This window comes from Emys orbicularis, chromosome 20, assembly GCF_028017835.1.
Source record: "Emys orbicularis isolate rEmyOrb1 chromosome 20, rEmyOrb1.hap1, whole genome shotgun sequence".
In the NCBI taxonomy this organism is placed as follows: domain Eukaryota; kingdom Metazoa; phylum Chordata; order Testudines; family Emydidae; genus Emys; species Emys orbicularis.
Window position 1 is genome coordinate 8052098 of NC_088702.1, and position 11322 is coordinate 8063419.

General features: G+C 47.4%; 1 protein-coding gene across 1 annotated transcript; it reads right to left on the minus strand.

The window, feature by feature from the left end:
- Nucleotides 1-751: 751 nt before the first annotated feature.
- RIIAD1 (regulatory subunit of type II PKA R-subunit domain containing 1) lies at nt 752-8985 on the minus strand. Its single transcript, XM_065419856.1, has 4 exons — nt 8902-8985; nt 5967-6043; nt 2558-2604; nt 752-825 (listed from the first exon to the last, which is right to left on the minus strand). Exons 1-4 carry the CDS (start codon nt 8983-8985, stop codon nt 752-754), a joined length of 282 nt encoding a protein of 93 aa, XP_065275928.1.
- Between the last annotated feature and the right edge of the window lie 2337 nt (nt 8986-11322).

The following is an 11322-nucleotide window of genomic DNA, read 5'->3' on the forward strand; positions in this document are numbered from 1 at the left end:
TTGCTTCTCTGATGATCTTACAGTCTAAATAGACAAAAGGTAAGAGAGGAAACAGAAGCACAGGGAAAGGAAGTGACTTACCCAAGGTCATCCAGCAAATCAGTGACAGCCACAGCCAGGATTAGAACTCAGATCTCCTGACTCCCAGAGTCCTACCCTCTCAACACTACCTCTGGTGCTCAGCTGCTCCCTGAGAGAGAGCCTCAGACCTCACAGGATCAAGCCCAAAGGAATGTATTTTCTGGCAAAGACAGAAAAAGGGTGGAGGATGAAGGGCAGGTGCGAGAGTGACTGATGGAGACCCGTGTGAGAAGCTAGCTGGTACCTCATTCCCATCACTACGACCACTGCAACTAGGGGGAAAAAATCTGCCCAATAAACAGCAACCCTCCTGCCATGAGATCTGCCTCCTGTCTTTGTACATTTCCTTTGCCAGGGAGAGAAGCCAGAGTAGGGAAAGGAAATCATCCATGAATAGAACAGGGTTGACCAGCAGATCTATTTTAATGATGCCGTCAGAACATACAGCTGTAAAGCATGAAACATCACCAGCAACACACAGTGGTGCAATCTCTCTCTCTGCCTCCAGAGGACACTATACAACTGAGAATTATTAGCCATATTGCAAAGCCTTCAAAATAAAAATAAACACATTCCAGAGAATCTGGAGGATAAATCTAAGGATCGTCCAAAAAAAAATCTCCTAAATTTCTATCCTGCTTCAGCAAGGAAAGAGTGGGTCACGTCTCTCTCAATTCCCCTGGTTTGCTTTTTCCGCTAGTTTTTTCTGCGTCTTCATTGGAAGCTCCGGATCTGTAAAATGTTCTGAAATGACAGAGAAAGGTGAAAAGAAATATTGGTCTAAGGCATCTTTTGTTTCATTTGGTGCCTCCATGCAATGGTGATAGATAGATAGACCCGATAGGTGGCTGGACAGATGATAGACGGCTGGGGATGGATGGTGATAGACCGATAAGGCACATCTCCATCTCATTCCACACATGTCCGTGCTCGATAGACGGGTCTATATGGTAAATTTGCTGCCCAAAATATTATTAACACAATTTCAGGTTGACCTCCAATGCCTTGTAGCCTCCCAGAACATCAAATGCACCTAGAGTCCAACCTCCGAAAGCCAGGAAATACACTAAGGGCCCAGATTCACAAAGGTAGTTTAGGTGCCTAGCGCCCATTGGAATCAATCAGTGGATCTGTCCCCGTAACACGGCGAAGGCAGTTGTGGTGTATGCAGACGAATGACAGAACACAGAGCTGAGCGACACACCACGCCACGTTAACTACATCGTCATCAGCCTGAGCTCTTCTCCAGCAGTTTTCAGCTGCAGATCTCAAAGTGCTTTGCCAAGGAGGGCCATATCATTATCCCCATCTGTAAAAAGAGGAAACTGAGGCCCAGAGAGAGGAAGTGACTTGCCCAAGGTCACCCAGCTGGCCAGTGGCAGATGGGAATAGAACACAGGTCTGGTGAGCCCCCGTCCAGTGCCCTAGTCAGTAGGCCACAGTGCCTAAATGCAAGTACCAGTGTAAATGGCATGTTTACTTACTCATTGCTCATGACTGTTTATTATAGAGCAGCCCTGGCTGAGTCATACTGACAGTTCATCCCCAGGGGCTCTTGCCAGCTCCGGGGGGGGCAGAGTTAAGATTGTGGAGTGAGACTGGTGTGCACCTTGCCACCAATCTTCCTCTTAGAGTCTAAACCTTCGTTTAGAGACTCTAACCAGCCCAAGATCCAGTTTCTAACCAGACTCTTCCTTAGAGGCTTGAGGGAAACCTCAGCGGGGGTGCCAGCATATGCCAGCCCCTGGCATCTAGACCCCTGTCCCAGCGCAACAGAGCCAGATCTTTTGGAGAACAGTAAATCATTGGAGGCCCCAGTGGGCCATGAACGGGCTCATTCCAAACATCTGCAATGGCCGCAGGCCGCACCTTCCACAGCGAAGGACGACTGGAAACCCGTGCAGTAGAAATAACAAGGCTGTAGTGGGGTGGCCACTGACCGAGCGCCCCCTCCTGACCAGAGGTCACTCTGCAGTGCCCTGCTCCCAGTTTCTCCCCTCTTCAGCGCCCCTTAATAACTCACAGTCCACAGGTAACGAAAACACATTCCCCTCATGGGGTCCCGTTTATTGAGCCCTTACATACTGGCCCCTCCGGCCCCAACCCATGGGATGCCACCCATTATATTTTCCCTGCCAGTCAAGAAGGAGCAGAGTCTATGGGATCCCCAGGAGCGCCAAGCAGCAAAATGATCATATTTTGAATGCACACACTACCTACCGTGAGCCGTGTCCCACTTTGGCAACTCACAGAGGCGGAGCTTATTTTGTGGGTGGAGCTTGGAATAGCTCCACCCTCCTTTTTCCCCCCTTCCAATTCAACCCTTGCTTCAGTGGGGTTGCTCTGGATTTACACTGGGGTAAACTAGACAGAATCTGGCTCACTTTCTCTAGACTGTTGCCTCAATACTTCTGAAGATGATAATACTAACAGGTCTTGCTTTTCATGTCTAACAGGATTAAAATAATGGTTTTACCTGCTGCAAACTCAGGGATATTCTCTGGTCTTCTCAGCATAACTTCTCTGGGGAAAAAGGGGGAGAAATAGACTTTAAACCGAGTTTTACTGATTGCTCTTGTGGTGGCTTATTGTGTTAGTCCTGTCTGAAGATGCAGAAGACGAATTGGTAAATTACACTTTTATATTGGGAATCAATAAGCCAATTAGTTACTGAGGAGAAACATTTAATTTATGTTTGCCTTCAATTTTAGGGAATTTTATATTTATAAAACCCAACAACAATTTAGACTGGCACAAAGCTAAGGAATATTTATCACAATTAAAGCTTCCTCACTGAATTACACAGCCCTGCATTGGGAATCGATAAGATAATTAGTAACAAATGGGGGAGAAAACATACATTTCACCTGAAATAAAACCGCAAAAATTTCATCATGGTTAAATACTATCCCGGGATAATGTCCCAAGCATTTTGTAACCTGAAATCCTATTGAAAGCAATTAGATATTGGTATGATGGACTGGGATCTGCATTCACCTATGCTCCTGCCATTCGGTTGGGTACCTCTGCAGGGAAAGGCCCAGTTCTGGCCTCACGCTGGAGTATTTCTGTTGGCTTTGATGGAGTTACTCCTGATCTACAGTAGGGTACGTGCGAAGACAACCAGGCACACAGTATCCATAATACATCAGGGTAAATCAACATAGCTGCAGTCAGGTCAGTGGAGCTATGCCAGCTTAAACCAGCTAAGGATCTGGCCCATGATTGGAGTGGGGAAAAAAGGAGCCTCTGCCCTTCCCACTTAGGAACACCCATCTCCATGCCATTTGGTTCTTGGGGTGTCCACACTCCCTTATGCTACTTGGGATTTCCCTGCTAAGACCAGAGAGCTACACGAATCTTTAATCATACATGCACGAAGCAGCAAGAGGGAATTATTTAGGACCACAGGGGGATAACGGAGAAACAGGATGAAATTAAGAAAAGGGGGGCAAAAACCCTTCCGGTGAAGTGTATTAAGCTATGGAATAGTCTGCCAAGGCCAGGGTATTAGAAGCCCCATCACTTGGGATATTTGAAATTAAACTGGAGAAGATACATCCTGAAAAGAAAATGTCCTAGACTAGAGGAAATAATCAAGCATCAACAGGAAGTAGATGGGCCCTACCAAGATTTTTCCATCTCTAGTGTCTGGGTAGAAGCATTCCAGCCATGAGCACACAGACTGACTTCCTGGTGCTTCCTCCACACAGTCTCCTCCTGCGACCTGTGCTCCCCCCTCCAAGTTCCTGGCAGGTTGCTACCCTGTGTGTCCTTGTGCCTGTCACTTTCTCTCCCTGGGCCTCTGTCCCACCATCCGCAGAATGGTGATGGATGATGATCCTTTCACTCAATCAATCAATCAATAAGCTAGAGGAAATAATCAAGCATCAACAGGAAGTAGATGGGCCCTACCAAGATTTTTCCATCTCTAGTGTCTGGGTAGAAGCTTTCAGACCCAATTTTCAGGACAGCTGAGCACCCCCAACTGCAGCTGAAATCAACGTGAGCCACAAGTGCTCAGTGCCTTTGCGAGCTATCTCCCTAATAACCCTCCTTCCCTTTAGTCCAGGTGAGACCGTGGGGTTCTATCCTGGCCTACGCTCACGCCCCTGCCAAGAGGTAGCAGATAGTGGGGTCCTGCAGTATCGCTTTTCCATAGGAGAAGAAATCAGTGATACAGAGTGTGGGTATAGTCTTAGTACAATCTGTTTTATTTACACTTTATACACCAGGCCTGGAACAGAGAGGGTCGCCAAGAGCATGCAGGCAATGCCTCCTGTCAGGAAATTTCAGCCACGGTACCAAGGCCTGGTTCCCAGGGAGGAACTCTGCCCCAAGACCTGGGATTAAGGCAGAAAGCAAACGCCCCAGCTGCTTGCAAGAGCTCCCCCAAAGAGTTGACCATTATAAAACTAACAACGCAGCATTTCTTCAGAGACAGAACATTGCTCGCCAGCACAGACAAAGAACTTGTAAGACTAGGTGCAGTGGTGCCATCTGGTGGCCCCCAGCCTTACAATGTCATTCTCAACTCTCCTTTTCCTTCTCCCTTGCAGTGATATTTCCTCTTACGAACTGCCCTCCACATATACACACTAAGGGCTAGCTTCTGGTTAATCGGTTTCCTCTTCCCCCAGACAGTGCACTGTACCTATCTCATAGAGCTGGAAGGGACCCTGAAAGGTCATCAAGTCCAGCCCCCTGCCTTCACTAGCAGGACCAAGTACTGATTTTTGCCCCAGATTCCTAAGTGGCCCCCTCAAGGATTGAGCTCACAAGCCTGGGTTTAGCAGGCCAATGCTCAAACCACTGAGCTGTCCCTCCCCAAACCACTGAGCTAGCCCTCCTCCACTGCACCTCTTGCATGCCAGTAGAACCCCTGGAAAATCCATCCAGTATGGGAGAAGGGGGCCTGCGCTAGCAATTGCAAATTCCTGCTTGGAATGGATGAGTTTAAAGCTGTTGACAGCTTCCACAAATAGCTCTGATTCTCCCTGATAAAATCCCGCTGGGTCAGCTGCATGGAATGGGGGTCAGAATAGATGCCTGGGGGTTACAGTGCACTTGCTAACTACAAGCTGTTCCATGCTGGGAAGTGGGGGGAGATATTCACTGGATCATCTCATCTCTGGCTAATTGGTCACGTCAGGGTCTGGTCTTTTAAAGGGAGCTCAGGCCCAGCTTACACCCGTGCTTCACTCCCTCCCAGACCATGGGACTTGTAGTCCAGAGAGCATGTGACTGAGTGTGAGCGAGGCATGCTGGGAAGGTGGAAACAGCATATCAAGGGAGAGAGCTCTGAAGAGAGCCACAGCTGGGAGGGGGGAGTCCTCCAGGGCTGGGCTGGGTCTCAGGTGCTAGGCCACTGAGTCAGCAGGACAATCCTGAGTTGAGGGCAGACTGCTTGAGTAGTTGGGGCTAAATCCTGCAGCAGCGGGGGAGCATGGGCCCCCCTGGGTGGTGTAGAAAGCCCTATGCTGAGGGTGCTAAGCCCAGGGATGGCAGAGGGTGACCATATGGACTGTGTTCCTCCTCTGAGCGAGAGGGAGCAACAGCGCTGAGAGGGGAAAGATTCATCCAGGGCAAAGGGACTGTGAAAACCTCTGTGACCGAATCAGAGGCCCTGAGCCCAAGGAGGGCAAAGGGAACCGAGAGCCTGTGAGGTGGGGAGAGGGCTGCTTTCTGTTTGTCCTGGAAGGGGAAGACTTTTGACTTGGCCAGAGGACTAAATCAGACTGGGGAAGACCATCTCCTGAGGAGGGGAAACTGAGGCCTGGTGAGGCAACTGAGCCAATAGCTGCATATCTGGTGTTGGAGGTAAATTTTCAAGACTCCAATTACTGTAGTACCAAGTGTCTGTGTTGTTGGGAAGATGAAATTACCTCAGAAATCCTGATAGCAGCAGCTCAACTTCTTTGTGAGACCTCAGGTACTTCTCATTGGCAATGCGAGTGTTAATCTGGGAGCAGAAACACAACAGCAAAGGTATGTTTAAGGGATGCAGCTCTGACCTGGAAGTAACCCCGGTTCATTAGTCCTATGGTGCCTTGCTGAAGCAGCAGTGATACATAGCATTTACGTAGCCCTCTGCGTCTCCAAAGTGCTATGCACATGCTAGGTAATCTTCCAAATTCCCCCTGTAAGGGATGATCCTGTAAATCAATATTATTTATGCCCATTACATTGATGGAGAAACTGAGGCACAGAAAGGTCATCTCTTCCACTAGGCACCAGTGGTAGAGCCAGGAATAGAACCCAGGAATCCTGACACCCAGAGTCAGATACAAGACTGTACTCTCTGCTCTGCGGTGGAAGTAGACCAGTGTGACTGAATGGAGAATTGGGCAGTTGGTTACAGTGGTGTAAATCCAAAGTGACTTAGTTCAGATTTACACTGCTCTTGCTGACAGTACATTCTTGCTTGATCCAGCTCTAATCACTAGACCTGGGCCTGATTCTCCTCTCAGCATTACACCACTGTAACTCTATTGACTTCAACGGAGTTACACCTGATTTGGGTCAGTGTTAATCAAAGAACCAGGCCTACTGCCCTCCCAGAAAACGAACGGTGTGTGCTACATTTGGGCTTACAAAGGGGGGTGTAAGGAAAGGATTTTGCAATGGACTCTAAGACAGTCCTGTTTCATAAATAATCCTTGCAACAAATCTCTCATCCCTGCAAGGACTAAACAAACGGACAGGTTTCTCACTGGGGTCCCCTTTGGCAAACTGTCAGACTGAACAAGGATCACTGGTTTTTTGTGGGAGTTTTGCATGAAAAGGTTTTCTCTAGTGGTCTAAGATAAAAGTTAATTCTGCCGATCTATAAAGCACCACAGCTTTTCAGAGCACTTGCTGTGCTTCATAACAATTATTTTCTAGTTAATATCTGCTTCTTATTTTTGTGCTTAGAGTCCCTAGCTGAGATCGGTGTCCTGTTGTGCTAGGTGTTGTATATACTAGAAACAGTCCCGGCCCTGAAGAGCTTGAGCAGAAACACAACAGCAAAGATATGTTTAAGGGACGCAGCTCTGAACTGACAGTAACCCGGTTTCATTAGGCCAACGGTGCTTTGCTGAAGCAGCAGTGATACATAGCATTTACGTGGCCTTCTGCATCTTAAAGGGCTATGCACATGCTAGGTAATCCTCACCATTCCCCCTGTAAGGGATGATCCTGTAAATCAATATTATGTATGCCCATTACATTGATGGAGAAACCGAGGCACAGAAAGGTCATCTCTTCCACTAGGCACCAGTGGTAGAGCCAGGAATAGAACGCAGGAATCCTGACAGACAAATTCTGAGGGTGACAGAGAGGCCCAGAAAGGTAGCAGAACTGGGCATAAAACCCAGCTTTCCTGACTTTGCAGTCTACGCTCTAATAAACGTATTAGATTTATTCACTGACATCCTTCTAGATCTAAGGTTTAATCTAAATCAGGCCCTGGGGAAGCTGAGTAATTATCACCTTGATGAGAATATTCTCCCTAAATTGGAGGAAAGACTGAAACACACTAACGACTGATCAAACGTCTTTTGAAATCCTAAATACGTTGACTCTGCAGATGGCAAAACGGAGCAGCTACAGTTTATGTGCAAAGGCGAAATGTGCGCTGGCTGGGTAGGGTCAAAAGCACTTCAACAGGGTTTTCTGGTTGTTTATCAGTAAATTGGATTGCCAGCCCTCCGGCTCATAGCTTTAAATCCAGGAATCTGTGATCTATCCTTGAGACCATTCCAGCTCAACGTAACTAGAGCTGTGCAGATAATGGGGTTTTTCACTTGGCTGGCGACTCCAAAAAATCAGAAAACATTTATTTTGAGTCAAAGTGAAAATGAGCTTTTTTTCAAAACTTTTTGGGCATAGCAAAGAAAAAAATATTTTGAGTCCAATGAAACGTTTCTTTCAAGTCTAAATGAAACATTTTGATTTGATTCTGAGCATTTTTAAACACTTTTGATTGTTAATAGCATTAAAGGAAACTTTGAAACAAAAAGTTGTTTTGAACTAAAAAAAAAAAAAAAAATCAAACCATTTTGATTATTTTTGGACTTTTTTCCCAAGGTTTTTCGACTAAAACAATTCCGCAAACCCGACACCAATTCATAACACATTTCAGTGTGGCTGAATCTGCATTTTTGGCTAAAAACAAGTTTCTTAGGAAACACAGATTCTGGGACTGGACATCAAGGGATGGGTCACTCGATAATTACCCTGTTTGCTTGCTCTGGCCATGCACAACAGGTCTGACCCAGTTTGGCTGTTCTTCTTTAGAACAGGACGAAAATTAACACTTTCGGGTGACAATTCCGGGAGTGAAACCAGGACTCGACCAAACTCTGTGCCCCCCTCCCCATGCCTCGCTCATGCCACCGATGTCTTGCCAATAGCCCTAATATGGTCAAGACAGCCCATAAATCAGCTTAAACAAAATGGTCAGGTAAGAAATCCAATCTTGCCCCGGGAGTGACCGGGACCAGCAGCACCGCCCGCCCCTTACTGGGGGGACGACATAGGGTTGTAGAACTAACCCTTAACATCCTCAGTTAAGGGGTCCTGGAGCTGCCTCAGGCCTGCACCCTAATTTTTTGGGAGGGAAGAAGAGGAGGAGGAGGAATGCTTCCCAGACTGAAAAGTTTTGGGGGGAGCAGCCCTCCTTTTGGGAGAGGGATGGGGGAGAGGGGAACCTTTCTCCACCCCCTCCTGTTTTAGGGTGGGTTTGCCCCATTATTTGGGGGGAGGTGTTTCTCTTGGACCCAGCCCCCCCTCACTTTAAGGGGGTGCCCCAGCTCCCCACCCCACCCCCACACACACCTTGAACTCCATGAGCTGTGCCTGCTGCTCTGGGCTCAGGGCCCCCAGATCCAGCCCCTCCAAGCCGGAGGCCACATCAGCCATTTCCTTTGCTCAGGCAAGCTGCTGGGGTTGCTATGGGGACCGCTCCAGGCTCCAGCAGGCCCAGCCTTGTTCTGAATCCTGATCCTCCCTTCAGCCCTGGGGTGGGGCCGCAGGCCGGGGCCTCCCCTTCCCCAGCAGCAGGGGAGGAATTTACTCCGGCCTCACCTCAGAACTGGGGGCAAACCTCCCTCCCCAAAATCATGCCCAGATGGAGGGCAGAACCCCCCCAACCCAGCACGGATGCCACCCACCCCAGTGATCACGGGACTGAAAATGGCACTTGGCCCATGAAATTAGCCCGCCTGTCTATGCGCAGTCGCTGGCCAGTTACTCCCTCTGGTTCTCATGCGCTAGCCCCAGGCTGCACACCATTGTGGGGATATCGCCGGGGCCAACTCTCATGATATTTAGTGTGGGTCTTGTTGTGTTTTTAAAACCCCAGCTCTTGGAGTCATGGGAATGCCCAAGAATCTCTCCTTCTGCTTAAAGAGGGAAAAGTATATTTTTCACCCATGAGGTTGCAGAGAAAAAGTAAAAAACGTGACCCAAATGCTCCCTAAAGTCTCAGAAACCAGGAGGCAAATAAATAGAACCCACAACTCGTTTGTTTCTTTAAAATCTCATGATTTTTAAGACAATCTCATTGATTTTTATTTTTTTTTAGGAGCGTTCATGATTTTTGGATTCATCATGCCACCAGTACCAAGATATATTATTTATTTATTTTTCAAATATCAATTTCCATCAGAACTTGAAAACAAATCATTCTAACCATGGAAACTTTTTGATTGGCGCCGAGATTGGCTTGGATTACAAAACCCAAATTTGGGGCTGACTCAGGCCTTTCCAGTATGAACAACCCCAGGGACACCAATAATTGTGAGATTGGAAAAAATCAGATTTGGGGAGGGCGCTTTTCTTTTTCTTTCTGATTTATATTTTTCAGTGCACGGGTCACGTTTTCAAGCTTTTCTCTGCAAGCAGGAGAGCCACAAATTAGTGCTTTAATGAAATAAGGCTGCCTTTTTAAACGCTGCGTGTCTGTTTTCTCTAAGCACAGATGGTAGGCGGAGTGAAAACTAAGCCTAAATCAGAGCTGGCTAAGCCAAGCTTATCTCCAAGTGAAGGATTTTGTCTAATTTGGCTCTGCTCTATCTCATTATTCCTTGTGAAAGGAATGGGAGAAGAAAGCACTGCCGTCCCACGTGATCTAAATAAGCAGACACAGAACAGACTGCGTGTAACTTCTTAATCTTCTAGATGTTAATTTACACACACAGAGGTTGAAAAATGTTAGGAGCCAGTTCTAATGGGCTCTCCTGTGATGCTCCGGGGGCATATAGGATCAGGGAAAAGCTGGATATGCACCCGTATACTGTCCCCAAACCTCAGCGTAGGGGATGTGGGGGGTATGGATAGGGATTGGGAGGAGGAAGGAGGCGTTCGCATTGCCAGCTCTCGTGATTTTACTGCTAGTCTTGCGATATTTGGGATAAAGATCAACTCCCAGAGCCATGTGATTAAATGAGAATCTCTGCTCCCCTCCCCCCCAAAGTAGGGTGGGTGCAGAGAAAAGTTTGAAAATATGACCCCAAAGGCTCAGAAAGCAAAGAAAAAGAACCTAAATATATTATTTTGAAGATCTTGTGATTTTGAAGCCAATCTCATGGTTTTTAGGGGCCAGACATGTGATTTTTAGACACATGGGGTTGGCAGTATGGTAGCTAGCAACAGAGGGTCCTGTGGCACCTTTAAGACTAACAGAAGTATTGGGAGCATAAGCTTTCGTGGGTAAGAACCTCACTTCTTCAGATGCAAGAAGTGAGGTTCTTATCCACGAAAGCTTATGCTCCCAATACTTCTGTTAGTCTTAAAGGTGCCACAGGACCCTCTGTTGCTTTTTACAGATTCAGACTAACACGGCTACCCCTCTGATAGTATGGTAGCTGTAGCCCTTGGTGTGCCTATGGAGAGGCTAGGCAGCAGCCCAGCCATTAGGCAGCTCTGAAGAGGCCTTTGTAAATCTAGAGCAGCCCCGAGAAAGCTCCAGTTTATGGCGGCGACGGCTTGGAATACAGTCAGCACTAAGGTGGTATAAAGCCGTGCTTGTCTGTTTTCCCCCTGGGCTGCGTCTCCAGCACAGAACATCCCTGAAGCTTTAAAGCAAACCAGGTTGGATTCCTTTAAAGACTGGTTATAATCGGCAAAGCAGTTCTGCAAGAAACCATATGTGAGTGTCCTGCTTTAATCATCTGGGTAAATTCCACATAGATTTTGCCTTCTTAACTTGTGGAGACCCCACAGATGGTCCCTCCATAGGCTCCAGAAAACCTTTGG